This window comes from Phalacrocorax carbo, chromosome 5 (assembly GCF_963921805.1).
Source record: "Phalacrocorax carbo chromosome 5, bPhaCar2.1, whole genome shotgun sequence".
Taxonomy (NCBI): Eukaryota; Metazoa; Chordata; class Aves; order Suliformes; family Phalacrocoracidae; genus Phalacrocorax; species Phalacrocorax carbo.
Window position 1 is genome coordinate 61,459,158 of NC_087517.1, and position 27,061 is coordinate 61,486,218.

Sequence of the window (27,061 nt, forward strand, 5' to 3'; positions counted from 1 at the left end):
AAAAAAAATTGTAAATTCTTTTTTTAAAACATTTCAGTATGAATAACCAAGTTAAAGTCTACATCAAGAGCTAATGCAGAATTGCCTCACACACAATTTAGTGTTACAAAATAGAGGTTATTCAGGAATGTTATAGTCAAAAACAATTAAAACACACTCTCTGAAAATTTATGAGGTTGTTAGTCATGTCATCCTAACTTTGCTGAACCAAATCTTTCATTTCTTCTCTACACACTATACCTAGCAAGTCCTCCAGTACCAACTTATGCTAAAAAAAGTCTAGATGATGGAGACAGAACCTGAAGCAGTTTATCTGCTGTAATTGCTACTCAAGGAATTCATGCTTTGACATTAAAACAGACCCCCTTGTTTCATAAGACTATGAAAACCAGATGTGGCAGGCATGAAGTGAGAGAGAAGAAAGAAAAATCAATACTGCTAAAGAGCATCTTTAAAAAAAAGTGTTAGAACTACATGTTGAACAATGCCGTATTAGACTATCCGCAAAAGCTGTAACTAGCATTTCTTGCAGTGATTCTGAAAAAGACACACCTTGCAACGATTAAGGTTTAAAACATGTAGATGAACTTTGCAAACATTCATCTTGCAAAAGAGAGCACTTAGTAACACAAGACATGCACAGACACAGCCAAATCAAAACCAAGCCAGCAGGCAGTGCGCAAACAATTGAAGATTTTAAAAAGCCATTAGAAATCACAGTCCTACTGATTTCTCTTTACAAATATTAGACTTCAAAAAGAACTGGTGTCAAGGTATTTTTAAGCATAGTAAAGCAGACTTTACTTACAATATTTATAACATCAAGTATGGAAACATTTTTATTCAGACTGTTTTTTTAATTTAGTGCATTGATTTTAAAAAAAGCCTCCAAGGAAGGAGATTTTTAATTAAGGCTATCTTTCCAGATATTGTAGGGGTTTTAGGCATGTACAAATAAAAAGAGGTAAAGGTTAAGTTTTGGCTCTGTTAACCTTGACAACATCCCTTTGAAGTCCAGCTATCTGATTTATGAACCTCTGATTTTTTTTTTCTGAAGTGAAATCTTACTAAATAGGGCAAGTAGCTGTCTGCTTGCTGCAAGCAACGAAAGCAGTGTCTCACGTATATTACACTTAGACAGCGAAATCTAAACAAACATTTAATTATTCCTGCAGAATGCATTTGAGTTATAATTTGTGTAAAAGGAACAGTGAGATAAAGCCAAAAGTGAATTGCAAGGCTTACGTTTTTCTTTTAGCCTTCTCCTATAAACTTCCTCTACGATGGTAAATGGTGAGAGTCAAATAAAGTATGTAGAAAAAGCACATATTAGATGAATTTTGCAATTTAATTAGAATATGCATTCTAGCATACTAAAAGCACATTGATATTACTTTCCAACTTTATTTGAGAAGACCACCTAAAAATCTGATAAATCAGTATTTTTTTCACAGAAGAATTATTACTGCTGCATACCGTTTCCATTCAAAGTCTAAGTGGTTTCCTTAAATGTAGCCTAAAGAATCTGTACAGGGTTTGACTCTCCTCCCACTGGAATCAAGGACAGTTTCACCCATCTTCAGCATGAACAGGAACAGACACACTACTAGAAGCTGAAAGTTACTGAACTCTTGATTTATTGTCATACCAATATCTTTCCCTTGAAGTATCATATGTTATTTGGGAATCTCATAGAAAATACAAAATTCAATTAGTAGAAGAGTTCCTCTACAAAACACTGCTGTTAGACCAGCTAATTTTCTAGTTAGACATGCAGTTCTCTACATGCACAAGCTCTGCAGCTGAGTGAGGTCAGCACCAAGTATATGTTAAGTCACTTATTTGGAATAAATAAGAGTCAAAATACGGATCTTTTAAGAAAAGAGACATCTGCATTAATTCCTGTAAGGTGATTCTTGGTAAGCCCTGAGAAAGAGGTAGCACAGCACCTGAAAAGTCACATCTCAACAAGGGCACTCTTTGGAAGTGTTAGTTAACACCCACAAAAGAAGGCAGTGTAGCCAAGCTGATGCACTGCGGTCAGCTACACACAAGTATTCCTGCGTGGCTAAGTGCCAGCATTATAGAAGAAAAAGGTCCCTCATATCATATCGCTCACAGCCCAGCAATTGATAGAAGTTCCAGCGAGTCAATATTTCAGAGAAAGCTGACATGACTGGTTGAGACCAAAGGCTAAAAAATTGGTTTATTTTCCACTGCCCTATACTAACAGGGCAGATTTAAAACAGAAGCCTGCAATATCATAGAATCATAGAACAGTCCAGGCTGGAAGGGACCATGAAAGGCAATCTAGTCCAACCTTTCATAAGAGAGGGAGCCTAACTGAGATCTAGTCCTAAAGAATGGAAAGACACGAATCAATGACTATGGTTTAAAACGTTTGGACATTTAAATATTATGCTTAGCCTCTACAGTGACAAATTTTTTTCCTTAAAAAATGGAAACTGCAAAGATTTTTCAAAGAAATTTTGAAGGTATACACAAAAATATATTCCCACTGAACTACAATGTCTCTTTTCAATTATAAATAAAATTCCAGTAGAAAAGTTTCAGTGCTCTTAGGATTCTTAATGCAATTTGTCCTGGCTGTAGATTGGGACAGAATTTCACACATGAAAGGCATCTACTCTACCAGCAGACAAAATAAATTTGCACCATTTTTCCTCCCAAAATAAATTCTGTAAGTCCCTTCTTATTTCTCTTTTTATTAATTTGAAATACTGAGCCAAGCTGCTACCAAACTGAAGCTAAAGTAGGTGTTTAGATTTTTAATTTTAATTTCCCTCCTCTTACCTCTTTCTGCCACTTCACTATGTGATGAAGTCCTAGATAGCTGACACTGTAAGCGTTCTATTTCTGCGTCTTTGAGCGCTAATTGCTCTTGAAGCTGGGCTATCTCAGCCTGAAAGAGATTACAACAAATTCAAAATAACATCATCACTGATTCTTTGTGTTTCTTTCCTGTGAACTAGAAGACTTCTAAGCACAGCACTTTACTTTGACTGATGTCCTGTTCCCAATTCAGGACATTTAATAAACACTATAACGACCTCACATATTTCATGGTGTTACTATCCTATTCCCTTTACAGAAGCTCACCTTTCCCAATGAAATTAGCTCTCAAAGGTAAAATTTGCAAGGATTCATGTACATAAAACAACTCTGGAAAGTTCTCGATGTTACAACACTGGTGATATAATGACTGTTAGAGAGCATCTCCTGATTTTTGCATGAAGACCAATAAAAGATAACAAAGCATTTTTAAAAAGATACTGGATTTTTATCCTAGTTATTACTTATTAATATAACTGAGAACCTATTAATGCTGAGCCCTTTTCCCAGCAGCTTGACAAAACTGTTCTTTCTTGCATCAGATACTATAGCAATAGCCTAGAAGCAAAGCATGGCTTGGAAAACAACCATATACATGCAACAAAATATCAGTGGTTCAATTACACTTACTACAGTTAGTGCTGCCACTAGATTGGGATGGACTAGCACGTGTTAAAGACCTCAACAATAAAGAGGGAAGAGAATTCTGTTATTATCCAGCTTGAAATATAGTGACTTTCATATCTTTTTCCTATTTATGAGAAAAACTCTCAACAGCATACTTTACTATGTCAGTAGCTTCATTCAAATTTTCTTCAGCAGCCTTAAAGCCTTTATTTATCAATATTTTCTGCATTTCCCCCAGCAAAAGCATACTGAACCTCCTTGCAGTTAAAGAAGGAAAAAAAAAAAAAAAGAAAAAGAAAAAAGGAAGGAAACAAAAAATCACTAATGTGACCAGTTTCTCAAAATACTAAAATAAAGGAGGAAAAAAATGCAAACACCAAACCACATTATCCAAACAGGGAAAAATATGGACTATTTTGCTCTAATACACAAACTTATTTTCACTGGGAAGCAAGCAGCTGGATGGCAGCAAAAGATCACACTCTGCCTGCAATTCCATACGGAATAGAAGAATCTGCCTTGTTGCATCTCTGAAGGGCTCCTACACTTCCCAGTGACTAATATGCTTTTTATATCCAGCCATGGAAATACTCCAATTTCTCATCTAAGAGGCAGGAGCAACAGGAAGGCAAAAGCTGCAGACCACTTAATACCAGATTTGCCTCCCCTGGTCTATTTGATCTCATAGCTCTTTTAAACATCCTCTTTTCCTTTAGCGTCTCATTCCTGTCATCTCTACAATTATTTTTCTCCTTCCTCTCTCTTTTCCTGTACTTTTTCTTCCTTTCTAGTCCTGTATCTTCTCTCACTCAATGGGTTTTACAATAATTCTTTCTTATTTTCATTCTGTTCCTACACTTTCCATAATCTTTATCTGCCTTGGCAGCTGGCCACACGCCGCTTGGAAAAATATTTTCCCAAAGACTCTTCATTTCCACCACGTCAGAGAAAATATTTTCATGGATACAAGCTATTATCTTAATAGGAAAAGACATAATAGCAGCATTTCAATATTCATCTAAGAATTCTCAAAAGAAAGAAATGCTAATACAAATAATAGCTATCTGCCATTTCGGGATCAAGATATCAGGTATTAAAAAGCAAACTCAGTTTAATAACTTCAAATGTGTTTCCAAGACCCAACCACAACTCAGAGAAGCCGGTCATTCATATGAACAGGGATTACAGTACTACACAAATGAAAGGAGATTTGATTATGACACACAAAGTGTTCCTCAACAGGGAAAAATAAGGTGCTTTTTAATCAAGTGGAAAAGGGCTAAAAATTCAAAATAAAGTGCAACTGTTTAACAATGAAAATGTTCAGCTTGAAAAATTAATTACTGGGGAAAATGATGAAATATTTCAAATGTCTACTTTGTCCAGATTATAGTCTAACAGCTTTCCAGGATTTAAGGTCAACAGAAGGGTAAGGCAGCTCTGCGCTCTGATATACACTTAGTCAAAGCAGATGATCTAATGGTGTATTTTGGGCTTAATGTCTATTAAAATAAATTCCATAGTAAGCAAACACCCAACCAACTTTGCAAGTCTCTTCTCTTCAGTCTGGAAAGCATATTCCAGACAGGCTTGTCACCATTACACAAATAAAATACAGAAAACGTTCAGAGAAGCCTTTCTGCAGAACAGAACAGGTCTTCTGTAAGTCAAAATACCTTTTTTTTTTTTTTTAAATAAGACTTACAAAAATGTAAAAAATGTAGAAGACTGGAAACTGCAGGGAGGGAGCAAAAGGCACAAAAAGAAGCTACAAAAACTTTAAACCAAAATAAATATTCCAAAGATGGTTGCAAAAAACTTGACTTTATAGTAGGTCCTAACACAAGGCAAGTGTAAGAACAGTAAATATTGATGAGAAGTGAAGCATATCCCTTTCCAGCTAAAATAAGTCTGTCGTTAGAAGACGTCAAGTATTTTGCTTACTTTAGTTGCTTTTAATTTCCACTCGTATTGATTTCTTTCATTTTCCAGCTCTTCCACTTTAATTTTGAGATGTCTAAGTTCCTGTAGCAAACCCTGTAAAGGAAGAACAGCAGCTACAAGTAAAATTACTCTGGTAGATATTAATTTTCCATAGTCCCAAATGAAAGATCATGCATGAGCCACACAGTAATGAACACTGAACCACCACATTAAAAACTGTGACCTAGTCTAAGACAAGAACTATTTTGAATTGAGACATAAGGAATACCTTTTCAAACTCTCCACCTGAAATTATGAGCAAATTTCTTAGTCGTATTAAGGAATGCAGCTGAGCCTGGTGAAGTCATGTGTATCTCAGTGAAAATGAGCCAAAAATCCACAACTGCAGTCTCATATGACATTGACTATTGGGTTTTTGGGGGGAGTTGTGTTTTTTTGTTGTTCTGTTTTTGGTTTTTTTTTTTGTTTTGCTTTGTTTTTCAGCCACCTCAAAGTAAGCAGAAACACATGCTAAAAGATTACTAACTTTCATTAAAGTGACAATCGTCTCCCCAAACAGGTGTTTCAGCTACTTAACAAGAAAAATAACACTCAGACTAAATAGTATCTAACAAGTTACAAGCATTTAATACCATACACATACAGTCAAATATGACCACAAATATGCTATTTTCAGCACTGATGTTTGCCGCTTTGCAAACTGCGCTGATGCAGCCTAGAGCTGCAGCCAGGCAGGGCCCCTAACATTCTCCATCTATTCCTCTGACAAACTTCTCTCAAATGTCCCTTCTCCTTTTCCTTGACAGAACTGTATCTTAGAGTTCATTCTGAAGGACAACATTATTAAATCACTGATGAAGCTCTGATGAGACCAAATGTCTTAAAATGAAGGAATAGAAAAATCTAGAAGCATAACTCAATTTCAGAATCATATATAGTATATACATTGAGTAACCATGATAATATCTTGGAATAAATTAATGTTTATTCTGAATGACTCCCAGATTATTTCCAATATGCAGCTTGTATTGTAGTCTAATAGTTCACTAATTAGATCTGAGCAGAGGCAACCTCAGAAAAAATAGCATTATTTTCAAAATAGGCGTCATAGCCAAATGAGTTATTTTTGTAAAATAAACTGATGAGAAAAATGACTGAAAAACTCCCTCATAATGTAAGCAGATTATTTATAAAATGAGTTCTGGGGATCCAAATTTTAACCAAAGAGATGTGGCAACTAAAGAAAACTTATTGAAAAGCAAATATTAAAATGGACTTTTTCAGGCACACCAGTATCATTGCACCTTCAGTAAATTTAAGCAGTTTACGCAAAGAAGTTTTTATTTTGACCAAATACAAACAGGATCTGTAATGTAAATTCAGAAATACTTTTCTAGTAATGGCTAATGTCAGAGAATAAACAAAAACATGTTGGGTTTGCCGTTTTAAAGGTACAAGCATATTATTTTTATTATGGCTCTTTTCATTCACTTTAACATTATCATTAGAAAATGAGAGGATACATTTCAGATAGTCTTACCTGAAACTGTATTTTATACCTGTGTTAAGCTTTTAAGACATTCAGGAATTAATAATCTGTGTTCAGAGCACTGGTTATGGTGCACCATCATGCACATCTAGGGTGACATTATCATGAGGAAAATTAGCAAACTACCAAACCATGCTATCATGCTGTGTATCAAACAGACAAATCTCAACTAAGGAAAAAACCAACCACCCAAAGTCAAAAAAACCCACACCACACCAGCACTACAGACCTACAAGTAAAATGAAAATCATAAAAAAAAACTTGAAAGAGGTGATTAGGTCTTACAGATCTCTGTGCTTTCATAGACAGACATCAATGGTGACCAAATTTGTCCCTATAATCGGGGGTAGGGTGTCTGGGGTGGGTTTTTTTGATAATTTTTATGCCCACCTTACTCTTTGCTAATGAAAGCCACAAAGATTAATGCCAATAATTGACAACATAGCTCTGGTTAGTGGGATTTAGTTTCTGCAAGAGAAGAGGCAATACACAAGCTTCTGCCAAGGTGTACTTCTCGTACATCACACTGAGAGCAATTCTTCTGGCTGCGAGTCTCTACCACTGATCTTGGACTACATTGAGGACCATTAGGTGTCAAGTCTGGTTTCCTATCTTGAGACTTTCTTTCTTGGATTCTACTATTAATTTCCAGCTGCAGTCTACACATCTGCTCCTGTAGCTCACTGATCAGGTTCACTACTGACTGAAAACATGGGAAGAAAGAGGAAAAAAAAAAAAAAAAAGGAGAAAAAAGGACAAATAAGACAGGTGAGAAAGAAAATGATTCAAGAAAGATATTTTTACAGTTGCAGCACAAAGAAATACATGAATCCTGTCAAAGGCAAGCTGAAAAAAGACAGATTATGTATTTCCCTTCTGACAAAGTATATGTGAATGGGTATAAATCTGGAATTTTGCACAAAGCTGCAGTTTAAATTAAATTAAATTCCAGACTAATTCATGATTGCAATCCTAATGTGAAGATCAGAATTTTGTGCCTCATTTTTGGAAACATCCAGTCACACGAAGGCAGATATCAGGAAAAGTTGGAACATATTTTAATATGCTGGCTCAGAGGCACAATTTTTGCTGAAAAGGACTTGATTACATCCATTTACACAGCCAAATCATCCACTAGGAAGAAATTGCTAAGTGTTTAGTTGGAGCCATAACCTACTTTTTCACAATTTATATACAGAATTTACTAATACAGTAATTCTGTTTCCAGGTCTAGCATGGGTCAGAAAAATAGCTCCATTACCTAGCTTGCTAGCTGGGCAGTATCTTGCCATGGAGAAAGAGTTAAGCAACACACAGGAGAAATCAAAAGATACCACAGGAAAAAAATTAATGACTTTTAAAGTGCACTGATTTTCTGGCCAGCTTCTTGGAATTGTGTGTATCAGCGATACACACCAAAAAATCCAGCTACAGAAAGCAAACCAAATACAAGTATTAATATATATAAATTATACTCTGTATATTATAAAATATAACAAATGGGGATTAGTTCTGTAAAGAATAGAAAAATTTAGAAAGAGTACTGGGCCCCAGCATACCAACTCTGCAATATCTGGTCTTTTAAAGGCTGACATGTTTTGCCAGGGCTGCACTAGTAAGAAAAGATAGCCTTCCTTCCGCAGCAGCTCCCCTAGGTGAAACCACATCCTTCGAATGTTCAGCGGCTACATTAGCCACTTCGCAGCAATGCAGTTACAACGGTGAGGATAACATCCCCCTTGCTAACTCCTTCCCTTTATCAGAATGCTGCAAAGCAGAATACCCATAGGACTAGCTGTATGTACAGTTTGGGTATTATCCACAGTCCCTCCATCTTCCATGCTTTGATTTTGTTTCTTTTATACCATCATCTCCACAATCAGATGCCTCACTGAGCAGTACCAACTGGAGACCGGAATCATCAGGACACACACCCATCTCTTGCTTTCTTTTAAGTACCAAGGTTTTAGTCTGTGCTTGCCTTTGGCAGAGACCACTTAACCCATACGAGGTTCTGGAGAACCACTGCTCAAACGAGATGCACAGACCTTTAAGTACAAACCAACAGCTGCTCCAGTTGTGGCAACGTGGGAGAGTACGGAAACACTTCTGCTGCTGCCTTGTAATCCTTTCCTGTTTTGCCTCACATTAAAAATGGGAATGAGAAACACTGCATCCACAGAGACTTGTTTGCCTCAGGGCAAACTTGACAGTACAGAAATGGCAGAAATCCTTACCCCAGTGAAGGATAAGAGGTCTATTGAGGAGAAAGATGGACTCCAGCTGCAATACATGCCTTCACAGTTGTTTCTAGTTTCAAGGTAGAAAAGTCTTCTCATGTTTGACATTCTTTCACAGCATGAAAATTTATTAACACTAACATACTATATCTTGAATTTGATTCAGGTGAGGCAACAGACCAAACTCCCCAGTGGGAGTCAGTAGCCCACTGACTCAAGTTTCTTTGAAATTGCAAGTAACTATGCACTAGATATTTAATTCAGAAGTGTCCATGCAAGAGCCACAGAACAATTCCCAACAGCTTACAGCAAACTTCAGATCCTCAGTATGAAAAAGCAAAAACCACAAAACTTATCCCATTATGGAAAAGAAAAAGTAGGAGGGAAGAAGGGCTGCTAAGCAAGTTGAAATGGACAATTATTCCTGCAGTATCTTGATAGCGATAGAAGGTCTCCTTTGTCTACATTCAGGTAGAGCAGGCGTCTGGGTTGCCATTAATCACTTGATAATGCTGCTCGCTCATATCTTGCTACATTAAGAAAACTAATTTCCAAAATTTCTAAGGCTTCTCAGGTAAGAGAAAAGCTACACAGACTCCCTCAGGTGGGATTTCAGAAACCTTCACAGCATCACTGTGGCAAAAATAGAATTTTATTCCACAAAAAAGGAATTAAAATGACAAATCCAAGAGTGTGACTGTCCATTTACAAGCAGCTATTCTCCTGGCCCCTGTGTTTTTTATATATATCTATATGTTTATTATAGATACATATAAATAAATGGCACTTTAAATTTAGCAAGTGCTTTTGAAAAGACAGAGGCAAGTGGCATTGTGTGAAATTAATACCTTTCAGAGGAGGTTAGAGATGCTCAGTAACCTCTTTGCTTCTACCTAAAACCAAAACTAAACCACAGCTGCACAATATGAAGTGAAACCAATCTGACACATTAAGTCTTGCTCATATTTAGCAAGATATCTTAACTTGTTTTGTTTTCCACCAACCCAACCAGAGAAATAATTCTACAGATAAATTCTATGAGACTGGAAACAGCTGCTGTGAAATAAGACAACACAAAATTAGATCACAGAGCAAATACGTTTTAGCTGAATTATTCTGCAATGTCACATTTAATTTTAAACTTTTAAAAACCCATTATTATATTTAAAAATTGAAGGGTCAGCTATGAAATATAATTAATAGGCTGTTTAACATGGTTTAACTATTGGATGCCTCTGTAACACACGCAATAAGGGGAAAACTGAAGACTTCCTCCTGATAGCAGCAAATCTATAAAACTCACTGTTCTGCTCACCTCTGTCAAAACTCAGTCCTAAAACAAAGACCTAAACTCAGTCTTGAAAGCAGCAATTGGCCAGCTGCAGTCTGTAAGAAAGGCTCTACCTCTGTCACCCATAGCTTTGTTCTACTTCCATAAAAATAATAATTGCAATTTCATTTGAGGCATTATACACTGTAAGAGCATGTTGTTGTAGCCACAACATTCAGAGATATGATTACAACAAGATTAATTTCATTCAGTCACTGTCAGTTTGGAGAACTGTCTCACTCTGAAGCAATTAGGTTACCACAACACAACAGTGCATAAACAACAGCAAACTAAAGGTAGACTGTTGGCGTACATGAGAGGTTTATTCTCTAGAAAGGTGTAGTTGGCCAGTGGAGGCAAAAAGTTCAGGAAGACACTCAAAGATATTACCCGAATTAAGCAGAAGTTGTAGTCTAACAGTATAACGAAAATATATTAATACATTTCATTCTGATGTTTGATATTGCGTTTGTATTGAAAATTAGTAAAGTTTACAGTAAAGGGAGCTGAAATAGGGTTAAAGCATTAGAATTCAAGTAGGCATCCAGTTTGACTGAAAGGAACCCCTGTTCATCTTGACAATTCTGGATTAATGCTTATTCAGGACAATCTGAAATAATTTTTAAAACGGCTTAATGAGCAAACCAAAAATGCTGTTTATTTCCCACAGCTGTACTTCCAACACCCATTTTCATTGCTTTGTATACACAGGTTTGTGACTTTCAACAGGCCAGAAATCTAATCACATCTTGGGATAGTTAATAATTCAGGGCATACTTAACACCATGATTCTCAACTCTTCCATCAGATTAGAATCCTTTTCCATCTCAGTATGAACATTTCTTATCACTTAGCAATACAACAAAGGCTTCCAGGCCAATAAAACTCAACTTTTCCATCCAAGGGGGCCACACACCTTGTTGCAGCGGCAGAAGAATTTCACAGGTCATAGCCTCACCCTCATCACAGGCCCAGACCTACTGGGTACATAAAACTCCTGTCAATGAAAATGCACTCAAAAGCTTTGTTGCTTTCCAGGAGCCAGGCTGACTGTGCATGTCCAAAATAATTTAAGCAGTCTCGTCCTCGTATTTGACATGTAATGAGAAGTGTTGAAGGCCTCTCAGGAAGGTGGCTGCTGGGAGCAGGCTGCCATCTGCAGCAATTAGGAACTGCACAGTCCCGTTTAGATTTTCAGGTAGTATGAGACTGCTTAGGCCTTCTGTACACAAGAAACTGACAATTATGGGTGAAAGAGTATGAGAAGGCCACAGATGGTAAAAACAGCAGCTGGTGCCTGTCTGGCTTGCAACCTCTGCCAGAAAGTGCTCTCTTTAAGCTATCTTTTAATTTCTAAAGAAAGCTTCAGAGGTTAAATAAGTCAAAAACCAAACACACCCCAAATGTATTATGTCATTGCAGGTAAATTACTTATGCATAGTTATCAATAATTCCACTAGCAATGTTATGGAGAGCAAACAGTTTTCGAACACTGCCTCTGTATCATATTCTCATAAGTCAATGTGGAATATAAAGACTTTTTTTAGTCAGCAACATGTAAATCTTGGACCTGGTAAACCTCCCTTGCCAGGTAATCCTCTCCTGCTAGTTTGTCCCCTTACAGGACCCTGAGTAGGGCAACACATGGCAATTTGTATGAATTACTGTCTTCATAATCACTTTCCTTCCCACCTGCTGCTAAATACAGTGAAATGCATGTTGTTCATATGATTTCCCTTTTCATACTCTCTTTCTTAAACAATATTGTAAAAAGCAAAGCTTATTTGATGTCCAGAATCTCCACATCTGAAGGGGAGTAAGGATTAGAATTTCCTCCAGCGCATGTCACTTTTTGCACTATTTATTATGTAACCACAGGAGGAAAGGCTTATTTGAGTAAAATGCCCTGCCCCTTGCCTTTCCCTCCCAAGTGCCATGAATTAATTAAAATCACCAAGTGATTTTCTAAGTGTCTGTAGCACCCCTGATACTACTGAGCTGTCAGTCTTCTCTGCTACATAAATGAGGAAAGAGAACAACTCTGGTAGGCCTCACATGGCCATGCCAGTCCAGCTCCTGTGGAAATGAAAGGGTTAAGCGAATGCCAATTGTAATATGTGCTTCTGGAAGGGACTTTGTGCCTTGATTAAAGCCAAACAGCAACCTTTGAAGTATAATGAGAGAGGGGAAAAGAAACCACATCCCAAAAATGCATAATCATATTCATCTCAGAATTCACAAGATCAATGATACAGGCTGTGCTGCAAGCACAGAAAAACCTATTGCAAGCTGACTTCAGGTCAAAGGCTCAGGTGTATGACAGCATACCATAGGCATATGATAGAAAAAAAAAAAAACAACAACCCAAGTTAATAAAAGAAATTCACCTCAGCTTTATTCTGTTTCTCTTCATATTCACTCTGTTCCTTTTCCATGCCAACAAGCTTAATCTTCAGGTCTGAAACTTCAGCCATTAGATCTAATTTCTCAGTCTCTAGTGATGTTCGACTTAGCAACTCCTGAAAGCAAAACAGAATATTTTCTCCAGTTATTTATTTGAACATTGATGGAATGCTATGTGATTTACTGGCAGACCCATAGAAAAGTCTCTACCCCAGCGTTTAATGCTTTCAATACAAAAGCAAAACAATTCTCTTCTTCAGAAGTCACACTTGCTACTGCTTTACAATGCAAAAAAACCATAGCAAGATAGATTTGATGTAAGCATTTACTGCAGGCAGAAAAAGTAACTAAAAAAAAAGTGATTGGCAAATTCATATGACAGTAAATATCCGTACCTCTCTTCACGTGGTGGATACTTTGAACTGTTTGAACTGTGTGTTTCTTGAGTTTTGCAGGTATTTTCACCTAAACAATCTCCTGTGTTAATCACTAAACCACTGTGTCCCCCTCCCTATTTCAAGACAATGTGTGGCAAAGTGAATCCCTGGGCAAGACATGAAATCAGAAAACAATACTAAGACCGAACAAACACAAACCTACATGCCATAGAGACCTTCACATGACACATTACAAAACAGTTGGCTACTTCCTAAAACATTCATCAGACAAAGCTACATTTTCGTATTACAATGAAACACTTTAGAACTTATCATCTGTTATTCAATAATGTATTACAGAATGAGCACCCTAACCAAAATAGAGTACCAAAGACAAGCAACATTTCTGCAGCCATGCTAATAACACTTACAAGTTTACGCCATGCAGTACTTGCTAACTTTTGAAGGCTACACGCTCCGGAGGGAACGGCACTGAATGAGGAGTGGTATGCCCTGACTGGAATCTAAAAGGCAATGTCCAAACTGAGTAACAGAGTAAACGAGAAACAATTGGCTGTGACGTCTGCTTGTGTGCCCCAAGTTTGTTTTTCAGATTGCAGAGGAAGACATCCTTTGGTCAGGGTGGTATCACTGCATTTGGAAAACATCCAATATTCACACCTTCATTGCATCTTACAGTTTTCAAGAAAGCCAAAGCAAAAAAAATCTTCCAAAATTTAACAGTGTGTTATATATATAAAATGCTTCTGTTGGCCTCAATTTTCAAAGAGGAAAAAAAGAAAATCCATTTGGGGGTTCAAACCTGACTAACAAAAAAGAAAAAAATCAATACCTAACTTTCCAAGTGCCTAATTAATTTTTGCAAAAGAATGCAGTTTTCTAACTGGTTAAAAAATTTAATGGTAATTCATAACTCACATTGATGTTTTGATCATATGAAACACACTGAGGAATCACAGCAGATTCTGCTTTGAATTACGTGGAAGTACTTAACTGAAGTTGGCATAGTTATTCTGTATCTATGCTGATGCTACTCAGTGATCAGTAACCGCCCTCTCCATCACCCTTTTCTCATCTCTTCCACGAACTGTATAGTATGCTGTGGACGATGGCTTGGAGTCAAGGAAGCCACAAAGGTTATTTTAAAAATTATACTGTTAAAGTCTATTTGGAACCCAAATCTGCTCTACATGTAAATTGGTTTAGTCTGGTGGGGAATATCGCCTGAATTAAAAATAGTACTGAACTTGCATCTGCATTGCAACACCAATTATCTAAGCCACCCACTATTCCCAGTGCCATGCCTGTTCCTGCTGACACTGACAATGATATTTGTGTATGGATGGGAAAATAAACAGAAATGGAGCCTCATGGGTGTTGGTGTTCTGGTTTTTTTTTTCTCCTCTGAATGAAATAATTCAAGCACTAACCAGGAAAAGTTAGTGCACTGACTTTTTATTGAGGAACCTATAGGCAGTCACCTAATGAAATCCTAGTCATAGTTGCTTTCTACAAATTACAACTGTAATTACAAATAACTCCTCTACCTTCCAGAAGAACACTAATTTGCACAGGTTCCAGAGGCAAATTCCAGTCCAGACTGGAACAGGCTCTGTACAGCTGTTAATACAACAGACTTCTGCAGATTAAGACATATCTATAAATGAGAACTTTGATACAAAATAAGGCCACTGAACATCAAAAAGGCTAACAGGATGAGGTGACTTTGGCCCCAGGGACAGTCTCTATTCACTGCTGAACTGAAACAATATTTAGAATTTTTTTGACACCGACATCGTGTTCCATTATATGACAGGAAGATTTCTTAATAAGGCAAGGAGACACGGCATCCCTCTAGAGATTTTTAACAAAAGATCTATCCTGTGAGTGCACCATCTGGCATTACCCCTTACTTTTTCTATAGACTCCCAAATTACACTTGGCTATGCAATGGAGAATAACACCTAACTCCTCTCATTCCGAGTTCATTAACTCCATGTGAACACCAGACTTCTACCTGCTATAAGTGAGCATGAAGGCAGCTGTTTGTTTTTTTTTAATCAACCAAAAAAAAAAATAAATTACAGTTTTCTCTGAAGCTGGAGAATCAGATCCTCAGCTAGCATAAACTGGCATAAAACTCTTGCCTTAAAATAGACAAAACAGCTAACTATCCCTAGTTTGTTTTCAATGGAGCTACACTGATTTAAAACAGCTGACAATTTTTCTTGCATCCAGAGAGTCTAACTTTTGCTTTGAAAGAAAGTGCCCTTTAAAGTAAATGTCCCCTCTTGAAATGGTAACATCTGGAAGCAATTATTTTCATCTTCAAGCAGATGCTCACAGTGAACAGCTCATTAAGAATGTGACCCATTTTGTTACAGAGAAATTATAGTGTATTTCAGTGGTATGATGCAACTTGAATTCAGCCAGAATAAATATGCAATTGTAAGAAAAGAAAATACAAATTTATGTTATTGGTTTTCAAGCAAAAAAGAAGATAATATAAGACAGGCAAAATGGTAATTTGCACTGTAGCAGCTTTAGGAGGATCTAAAAGAGCTGAAACAACAGAAATAGAACAGATTCTAGGGAATCTTATTTATAAACAAGATACTTGTTTTTAGTTTTAAAAGATACTGTAAGCATAATTAGAGGGTTTTTTAAAATAAACTTTTAACTTCAAAAATTAAGGAAAGCTATTTTGAAGTAGAGTAATTATGAAGATGAGTCATGCAGAAGCTACAATATGCATGTAGCAGACAGATCAATGAACAGCAAACTATTTCCAAACACCACTGTAATTTTAAAATTCACACTGTATACTTTTAAAATATTCAATCATGCTTTTTAATATTCCAAATGAAACTGAAGCATGTGCTGTATCTCACTTTCACATTTTTTAAAATATATAATTCTTATAAAGCTGCTTATAAAATTTGTTACAGAAAATACCTTAGAGGACATTACACTATTCTAGGTTGTCAGCTGCAAGCACAGAAAATTCTAGGATATTCAGCACTCAGTAGAAACACAGTAGAAACAATCATGCCATACACTGATTGAGAAACTGTAAGTAAGATTTTAGTGAAGTGGGGGACCACCCCACCACCACCACCACCCCCCCGCCAAAGTCCCATTTTGTACTTGTGCACTGTGCAAAATACAACACTCAAAAATTTCATACTTTTCACCCTTACTAAAATAGTTGAGACAGACAGGCACACCAAGCTACCTACCTGGTAAGCAAAATGCAGCAAGAGCCACCACTAATGAGGACTGCACTTTTCAAGTGCTGTGTGTCAGCTGTGGTAGAAATAAGATATTTGCTTAACTGAAAACACAGCTGAGAGCAATGTACACGTGTAAGCACCATGAAATGGTGCAAGTCAGTAGCAGAGAGTGAATTACAGCCCTCCATCATTTGCCCATTATATAGTTAAACAACGGAAAGGACAGAACTTCCCATTGCACTGCCAATTTGAACAGCCCTTTGCATCTGCCTGACAGCAGAGTCGTGCCTACATTAACTGTAAAATAAAAAAGCAGTGTAATGCTTACCTGTATAGATAAGCTGCACAACTTGAGAGCACACTCTGAAAACGTTATGCCTCACAGCTAGAGCAGCACAGAGCTCACTTCAAAATCTGAAACACTTAAGCTAGCTGCTGGCAACAAGTTACTGCCTGCTATAAACAAGTGCTGAAACACATCTACGATTAGATAACTCAGGCAATTGAAAGTTGGTGGTATGATCCTTGCCAGCCAGCATAGTTCCTGAGAAGCAAACAGATACACACCAGCTTTATACTCTGCAACGAAGATAGGATTCTGGCTCCCCTGGGTATAAGACAACTATAAGACCAGAACAGGTACACACTAAACTGCACTGGATTCAAGTTCCTACTCTCATACAGCTCCTCCCTCCATTCTTTTAATCTACTGTTTTTTAAAAGATTCTTTTTAACGTTCACTATGAAGGATGACCGGGGAAATATGTTTCTTGGCGTAAATGGGAACCATACTTAAGGACTGATTTAAAGTTTTGCCATTGACTTTCACAAGTTTTCAAAGGACCTACTTTGTTTTAAAGAAAGAAAACGCAAACACCTTCAGGGTGAAAAATGCTTTTTCTTGATTAGAATTGGTAGTGGAACAAGGATCCTTACAAAAGCAAACTGCTGCATTTGACACCGTAAGCATCACATCTCATGAAAACATATGTGCATTTTCTGTAACTGTGCACATCAGGGCATCTCTGCATCTGTTACTCAGGATTCTCTTGTTTCTCAAATGCTGCTGAGCCATATTTTCTTTGGCTGTGGTTTCATAAACAGCTAGGTCAAATGCACATCTCACCATTGCCCTTATGCCACACCTTGACCTTTTACGTGAGCTGTTTCAACTCACTAACCCAGCAGAAAAACATCCCCTTCTTTTGAAACCCCAAGTTAGTTTTCTCCCAGTAATTGAGGAAAAAGTCTGATGAGCATGAAAGTCAGTATAAAATAAGTTGCAGAAGCATATGGTCAGGAACAGGGAGAAGGATGAAAGGAGAATGAGACCTTCTTTTAGTAGCAGTAACCTTTAGATTGGCTCAACTAATCTCTCGCAAGTTCACATTTCAACTAAGGATCATTGCACCATCCTCTTAGAGTGATGTGGAAGCACAATCTTCTGCAAAGAAGCAGCAGTGTCTGTTGCTACTGTTCTGCATTCGAGATGTCCACCCTAAAGGCTGAACAGCCATTTTCAGTAATTCATATGAAGTTTATTTTAGCTGTTGTTTCAAAAGTGTTTCCATGATCACTTTGTAGCAGGGTTCAAAACAACTGTGCATAAATCATAAGCCAGAAGGATTTTAGCCAGTAACCCCACCCTGACAAAGTGGACAAGTCTCTGCTAGCATAAATGCAGCAAAAACTATTTTGCAGGGTAGCATTTCATACCCTTTCTTTCTGTTGTGGAACTACCAGATATCATCATTAATTTATCTTAACAAAGTGTATGATTTTTGTTTTATTGTAGAATTTTGGGCACAGAATTAATTAAGAGTCACTTTTCTTATAATTCCCAAAATGAAAAAGACAGGGCTTATCCTGAACTCAGGTATATGGTTTCCCAAATAGGTAAATAATATGCTTATCCATATTGCAGTTTTACTAATATACATTAAAGATATTTCAAGCTAGGGCAATTATCTGTATTGTTCCATTTTCCATTTAGAAGAAGCAAGGGTAAAAATCAGTGGAGTTCAGTACATTGTAAATAAACAAGCAGAACCATGAAATAAAATTGGATTTACATGCACCTGAGGAAGACAATAGAAATCTTTCTGAAAAGTAAGACTATTTATATAGGTATATAAGGCTAGATTTTTTTTCTTATTAGAAATAAGTTAATTTACTGTAAAAATAAATAAATACTGTCTTGAAAGACGCCTTAATTAGTGTTGACTGGAAAAGCTCAGTGACAACACAAGTATCTTTCGCCTCTTTGCTAAGCACTTGTACAGGACCCTGGCAACTGTTGGCTGAGAAGATCTGAACCCAGCCCTCCCCAAAACCTGATTGATCCATCAGTCTACTGAAGTCCCTGAGGCCAGACACTCACTCTACTTTTGACAAATTAAGTGCAAGAAGGCCCACTGGCCACACATCTTACATGAACGTCCTAATCCTCACATTATCAGGTCATTCTCTTCTCTCCAAACCTCAGCTCATCCCCCACAAAGGGTAATCTTTTCAACAGGATGAACTGAGAAAAGAACCTTCAAAATATAGACAAATAGGGCCCTCTGCTGAGCCACAATAAATGTATAATTTCTCTGACCGTTGAGATTTTGAGAGATATAACTTGGGTTTCCCATTTCTGAGTATCTACGTTTGTGAAAGACACTAAAACTACCATTCCCTCATCATCCTCTAGTATTTCACTTAATATGCTTTTCTTACTGTTCACAAAACTAAAATGGTAACTCAACATCACTTTTTCTCATTCCAGTGAGAAAATAAATTCTAAATATCTCAGTTCCACACTGACTTTTTTTCTTAATTTTGGTTCAGCTATTCAAAGTACATCATTCACACTAAAATTAAAATACTAAGCATATGTGTTTGTGTACATGTCTGTCTCTGTGCAAAGTTCAAATGGACAAACTCATAGGATTAAAATGAAACACAAATCTTTACCAAGTTGTGGCCTAGATAATTCTTTCCCTTAAAAAAACACACAACGAACTTTGAGCTATTATATATGCTGTAAGCATGAGAGATAGTGACTAAATCAGGAATTTAGCAATCAACCAGCAAGCTTGTCAGTATTTCTGTAAGTTATGTTCAACTGCAAGACCTCAAAACCACAGTACAAAACAAGCAACAAATTTTAGCTTATTGCTAACTATTTCATATGTATACAGGAAAGAAAATAATTTGAAATTACTCTAATTTGGGAACAATTACAGCCAAAGTGATCTCGAAATTGAGATTTAAGACTTATGGTAAATGTATTTGGAGATTCTCTGACTTCCTTAGCTTTAGTACAGACTTTTGTAGCTTATCGCTTCAGGATCAGCTTTGTAAGCAATTTTGCATGTGCCTAATGCCAGACAGGTAGATTCAAACATTTTCACTAAAAGAGCAATGTATATGCATTATTATATTCTATTTTCAGATACTTCAGTGTTCTGCTAAATCAGGCTTTAAAATCCCAGTTTTCTCAGAACACTATCAGAGCAGAAATTTTAAGTCGGACAAACAATAAACAGTTTTAGCAGAAGTCACAGAACAACCATCTAGTTTTAGATTGAAACAGGAAACTTCTACACTCTATTGTGAATGCCTTCCTGAAGTGTGAAAAGAGATTTTCCTAACTTAAGTAGTTACTGTTCTTTGAATTTCACTTCAGATCCCACTGAAGAACTAAATGCACTCGCTATTTGCATTTTTAAAAACGTCCCCTCATTTAAGTATGAGAATAAAACTTTTCCCAGATGGAAGCAATTTCTGCCTCAGAAGTTGTGTGAGACCAAGTGTTTTTTAGAGAAGCTTGGAGAATTATGACTTTAAAAGGTTTAGGATACAGTTCTATCTTATAGAAACTGCAACTGTTTACATACATATGTACATGGAACCTTATCATAGTAAAATAAGTTTATATAGATTAGCACAACTCTAATTAGAAGCTATGAATAGTTCATAGAAAGACATATATTTCACATAGACTAAAAGAGTAAATTTATAAAACAAGATTTTGGGTGGTGAGAGGAAGTAAACTTCATTCAGAACAATATGTGTCCTCCAAATATCTGGCATAGATTTTGAGGGTTATTTACAGTTTCAAATATCTTTCTGATATCTATGACTGTATTACCCGCGGATGATCTACATCTGTAATAATAGAAAATTGCACCAGGGAAGTTCTTTTGCATTAACAGACCTGCCAGCTCTGCACTAACACATGAAATATAAGGTGTTTAATTTAATTTATAATTTGTTCTGCTCCCTCAATATGTAACACAAAAGAGCAAAAATTAAATCACATAGCCTGGAACAGTTGATTGAAATAAATAAAAACATGTCTTTATATACTACTTTTCTTTCAAAAATAAGGGGAAAGCTTCAAAAATTAAGCAAAACCAAACTCGATACAGTAATTCATTTCAACTGATCAGCTTCAAAGCCATACGAAAACAGAAGATTTATTTAAATAAAATGTCTTAATTCTATAACTCCTACATATATTAGATACATTTAACCTGTCTAACCAGTTACTCAACCATGTCCAAACTTAATTCATCAGCACAGTACAAATAAGACACAATAGTTTCATTTTACATGCTGCCATGTACAGTATTATGCAACCAGCCAGTAAAACATTTCTGCAACAGGAAAACAAAGAAACATTTATTGAAAAGAAGAAAAAAAAAAAAAGAAAGAAAAAAAAGAGTGCAAAGCAGCAAGAGAACAATAACAGAGGCATTTTTTCCCCCCATTTTATCTTGTTGCCAAAGGCACTCACACATGCAGACAAGCTGACCATATATGTTCACCCCTCTGTTGGAGAATATTATGTAAGCAGCTTTCCAATCCAGATTCTTACCTGTTGAAGCATTTCTTCTGTAGCATTCAGTTTCAGCTGATGCCCCTCAAGACAGATTTCTAAGTCCCGGATTTTCTCTCCTTGAGCTTCTACCTGGTCTGTAAGAACACTCACCTGTAATTTGAGAAGAGAAGCACAATGCTACTGAACTGACTGTAAATAAGTTTCAATTACCTTATACAATTAACATCCAAATGCACATTTTAACAGGAAGTTCTCTTTTAAAGTCCTCAATGGTTTAATATCCTTGTGCACTACAGCAACCTGCTCTATCAAGATAGACAATTTTTCAGTCTTACCTATATTTTGCTTCAGCCCCGCCCCCTGACTCTCCCTCCCCACCGATTATTTTGTTTTAATATAAAAAGGAAAGAGCATTTCTAGAAGAGATGGAAGACTACCTATAGGTAGGCTGAGTCAGTTCATGCAAGTCTGAAAAATTAAAAAGCACCAAACAAGAACATACGACACTGAAAATATTTTAAGTGGTTTTGAAGCATGCATTGCCATTTCAGGTTCACTTGGCATTTCACTCTCTAAAATGGATAAACAGTAAAACGTTCATTCAGAAACCAACCAATTACTTTACTTCTTACAAGAACAGAAAAACAGCTTACCTATCAATAAAGTGTTCTGAAGTTATAAAGAATGCAATGAGTAAAAGGCATGTTTTAGCAGCAGCAAAATTCTATTCCAAGAAAAATTCCCAGGCTTTGCAAGCCAAAACATGAAAGTAAAAGAAGTGAGACATAGACAATGAATCCCAGGAAATGAAACAATAAGCAATACTGGTAAAGAACTGTGGGAATGGTGGTACAGACCAGTGACTGTGTAGTAAGAAAAGTCCAGCAGCCTAACTCAAAGCTTGCAAAGCTGAAAAAACTGCGCTCAGGGTAACATTAGAAAGATGTGGAAAAAACCCCAGTGTTAATTCCTATGTTAAACAGCACATACACTCTATATATTAATTTTTACTATATATTTATATAAAAGCCTTGATTATACTAGGAAAAAAATGTTATCTCAAACAAAAAAGCAACCTGAGGTGTTTAAACTCCAGTTTGAATGAAATGCATTGACAGAAACTTATTGATGCTCTGAAATCCAGCCCTGCAACACCTTCATTTAAAAAAAAAAAAAAAAAAGGTACAGTGTGTGGAAGCGAAACCTTTAAGATGTACCCACCACACAGCATTTCTAAAACCCTATCAACGAACAATTGAGTTCACTTCAGGGAAGCTACAGAGGGAGTGGCTGAGTAATATGTATTTGTTTTACCTGCGAGCATAATAACAAGCATGCCTGGGAAAGGAACACAGAAAAAGAAAAAAAGAGGACTATTTTATTTTTTTGCCATTACAGTAGTTGGCTGTAGGGTAGAGTACAGATGAATGCAGGATGAGAGATAATAGGAAGGAGTGGGTGGAGGTAGATGGCAGGGGGACACATCCAAGCTAGGGCAGGGGGAGAACCCTCCGCAAGGAAGTCTGTTGCTAGTTTATGATTTTGTTTTGCTCCCATTAAATGAGTGACGGCACACACACACACAAAAAAAAAAACCCAAACCCTGTGAGGTGAGAAAGCAAAAAGAAACAAGCTGAATCCTCTCCTTCAGTCTGATCCAGGTTCCAGAGAAAGAAAACAAGCTCCACTTAAGGGATAGACTAGGTACCAACTATCATTGCAACCTGTAAGGAAAATTCTGTATGTTAAATATGACCTGCAAAGGAATTTAGTAAAACCTTAGCAGCTTTAGAAGCATGTGTTGGATGTACCAGTAGTTAGGCGGAGAGGCACATTAGCCACTTTGAGCTCATATTTTCCCCTCTGTTCAGGATCACATCTGCCAGACTCTTCAGGGAATCAGTAGACTGCACACGGAACATAACCCCAGTGTATGCTATGCTGGCAAGTCCATCTTGCCTTAGCAGTGCAACAATCACAAGAGTCAGCCCACAGATAATATATTTTTTTGTAAATATCTATAAAAGTGAGGCATTCTGAACTATTAGCTAAAATTCAAGTGGTAGAAGGTTTTAAAACATCTTTGTGGAAAAAAACCCAACAATCTAAACAAAACAAACCCCTAAAGAAGTACATTAGCTCCTGTACACAGGCACTGAGCTATAAGGTATCCCAGATGCTGCAGCATTTCCAGCCACCACTACAGACTGAACAGTGAACTCAGGTTTCAAGGTGCACTGTTTGACTCAGTCTTGATGGACAGAGATAGTGGGCACTGCCTGTGCCCACTACAAGGTGCCCTGTACTACTGCTTCTTCAGCAAGTCTGATGCAAGACTGGAGTGTTCCCAGCCTCATATTCCCTATAGATTACAGCTACAGACCACAGCCACTGGCACAATGCAACAAGAGCTACAGAATAGAGGTGCTCTGTTTCCCATCACTTTCTCATCCTTCATGCCAATGGTCACACCAAGGAGCCAGGTTTGTACCAGCAGGCTCCCTCAGGCCACTGTAACCTCAGCATAGGACTTGCCTGTGTTCCTTGTGTTCGACTGCCTAGCTAGACTATGCAGAAATGGTGTAAACCAGGTTCTAACCCCAGCTCCATCTTGGCGCCTTTTTTGTTGTTGTTGATGACATTCATCTATCAGATTGAGGTTTTCATCTGTCTTATTTGTCTGGGGTTTTTGGAGTTCTACTGCAATCCTGTGCAGTGGGATAGGAAATGGTGTAAATATTGACTTAGCCTCTTGATTTGATGGGGGTAAAAGGCAAAAGAGAGACAATTCCTACATCTGTAGGAATTCCCACATCCAAGGCGACAGTGGCTGCTAAATGCAAAGATTACAGCACTACACACACACGATGAATCAAAGGAGGCCTTCAGGGACAAAGCCACAGGTGCAACAGTACAACCGTCTGCTTCTGAGTAAACAGCTGGGTTTGGCCTCCTAATTGTTGCTTCAATTATGAGTGTGCGCACATGTGTGCGAGCGAACTGTGCGAGAAGTGAACATACTGTGTGAAAAGCTGTTTGCTATTATTAATAGAATCAAGATGTTACAGTTAAGACACCAAGCTGAGCAATACAGTTGACACGCCAGAAGGATGGGATGTCATCCAGAGACCTAGACGAGCTGGAGAGGTGGGCCTATGAGAACCCCATGAGGTCCAACAAGGGTAAGTGCAAGGTCCTGCACCTGGGTTGGGGCAACCCCTGGTATCAATACAGGCTGGGGATGAAGGGATTGAGAGCAGCCCTGTGGAGAAGGACTTGGGTGTACTGGTGAACGAAAAGCTGGACATGAGCCAACCATGTGGGCTTGCAGCCCAGAAGGCCAGCTGTGTGCTGGGCTGCATCAGAAGAAGCGTGGCCAGCAGGTCGAGGGAGGTGATTGTGCCCCTCTGCTCTGCTCTGGTGAGACCCCACCCGCAGCGCTGCATCCAGCTCCAGAGCCCTGAGCACAGGAAGGACATGGCGCTGTTGGAGCGGGTCCAGAGGAGGCCACAAAAATGATCCGAGGGCTGGAGCACCTGTCCTGTGACAAAAGGCTGAGAGAGTTGGGGTTGTTCAGCCTGGAGAAGAGAAGGCTGAGGGGAGACTTTATTGCAGCATTCCAGCACTTAAAGGGGGTCTATAGGAAAGATGGGGCAACCTCTTTAGCAAGGCCTGTTGTGACAGGACAGCGGGTAATGGTTTTAAAGTAAAGAAGGGTAGATTTAGAGTGGATATAATGAAAAATTTTTTTACTTTGAGGGTGGTGAAACACTGGAACAGGTTGCTCAGAGAGGTGGTAGATGCCCCATCCCTGGAAACATTCAAGGTCAGGTTGGAGGGTGCTCTGAGCAACCTGGTCTAGTTGAAGATGTTCCTGCTTAGTGCAGGGGGGTTGGACTAGATGACCTCTAAAGGTTCCTTCCAATGTAAACTATTCTATGATTAATAAAATTTGTTCTAATAAATATCAGTTGTGATGTTTTCGCCCCTGACCTGATTCCCTCTCAGAAAAAAAAGCAATTTGCAGCATACACTTAAACACTTAAATTCCAACCAGAAGTTTGTTTTTCATTCAGGATTTTCTTTCTAAAATTTGGTAACAGCAATTTTAGTTTAACAGTAATGAAAAAATCCAACCAAGCCTAAGCTTATGTCTCACAAACTGTTTATTGTTTTTTTAACAACAGCCGTGAGAATTCTGCTCAGTAAATTAAGACAAGTGTAAACAGAACATACAGGATAAAACATGCTTAGAGGAACTTGTAACTGAAAGTAGGGAGAACACCTACCCAGTAAAGTTTTGTTTGATATAAATGTATATGCTTATAATACGCTTTTGTAAGCATAAAGAAAAAGGATATAAAGAATTTTTATTTATTTAAAGAATCTCCAGCATCAGTTTTAAAAGCATGTAATGTACAGTTTAGTAGTAGTGAAAATATCCAGGAAAAAAAAAAAAAAAGTTTTTTTTTATTTTAGCTTGTGCAACATATGTTTTCTCCAGGAGGAAAACTACATGGGACAGGGGATTTGTTTGAAAAGGCTCGGTAAACTGAGAAACGGGAAACCTGGAAGAGCTTAGGCATGCATTTTACTGTCAAATTTCCTTTCCCCCTTTACCTCCCCCTTAAGCTTTTTGATGATGTAAAGCAACTTTGGTACAGTATACAAGCAGGAAAAGTATCAGTTCTATCTACCTGCCAGTCTTCCAGTTAACTAAAAATGGTGGCATGCAGAACCTAGAAAATCAACTGGTACAACCTAGCAAACATAGGGTGAGAACCACTACCACAGCATTGTCTTGGGACTTCACAGCATTACTTTTAAGTTGTCTTTTTTTTTTTCCTTTGTCATTCTTCTCCCTCTTACTGCTGTTACTCCCCTCTCCTCTACCCATTTACCCCACCATGAAACAAATTAGATGGTTTATACAAATTTTAAATTAATTCCTCATTAATGTCAGTTACATTTGGTGACCTGCTAACCTTAGTTTAACAGAAAATACTCTGTCACTTCAGCTTTTGCTCACTGAACATCAACTATGCAGACAATGCTATCTTTAATACATACCTGCAGTATGAGCGACTCTTTATCACCTTCTAATCGTGCCAATCTTTCTTGATAGGTTTCATTATTAGATGAATGATGATTCACCTGTGACTGGGGGAAAAAGTGTTATGAGAATTTTTACAGATAACATTAAAATGTCAAGCAATAGTTAATAAAAATTGATATAAATTGAGTCATCTTTATAATGCAAAAATACATGCAAAAATGTGTCTATAGATCAAAACTGTTCATTTCATATGCATTAACACTTTTGTAGGTACCTTTTTATAGCTGGATTTTTAATACTTTCTCATTTCCAGCAATCAAGAACAGTATAGGAATAGGTTTGATATTTTCTAGCAAATTATCATTTCATTGGGAAATACCATCTTACCAAGACAAAAAATATTTCATATGAAATATCCGCTCTCAAGAGTCTTCTGCCAAAGTCAAGGAATCTTGGTGTTTGATTTTAAATAGTAAAAACTGCCATATGTATTATACTATTCCTAGAAATTACTGAAAGAAAAGTATAATTTTTTTGTTAACAATTAACAACTTATTTTAATTATCAAATTCTTATCAGGAACTACTCTGGCTATGT

General features: G+C 37.3%; 1 protein-coding gene across 14 annotated transcripts in view; it reads right to left on the reverse strand.

Annotated features, from left to right (window-relative positions):
• The window catches only part of PPFIBP2 (PPFIA binding protein 2), a 107,008-nt gene that overhangs the window by 20,961 nt on the left and 58,986 nt on the right, over positions 1–27,061 (reverse strand). For 12 of the 14 annotated variants that reach the window (XM_064452764.1, XM_064452765.1, XM_064452767.1 and 9 more), the window contains 6 exons: positions 26,479–26,568; positions 21,445–21,558; positions 12,931–13,062; positions 5,425–5,517; positions 2,815–2,923; positions 1,246–1,278 (listed from right to left, as the gene is read on the reverse strand). In XM_064452764.1, coding sequence (XP_064308834.1) covers positions 1,246–1,278; positions 2,815–2,923; positions 5,425–5,517; positions 12,931–13,062; positions 21,445–21,558; positions 26,479–26,568 — 571 coding nt within the window. The remainder of the gene's footprint in view (positions 1–1,245; positions 1,279–2,814; positions 2,924–5,424; positions 5,518–12,930; positions 13,063–21,444; positions 21,559–26,478; positions 26,569–27,061) is intronic. The other 2 variants (XM_064452766.1, XM_064452771.1) reach the window with 1 other exon arrangement.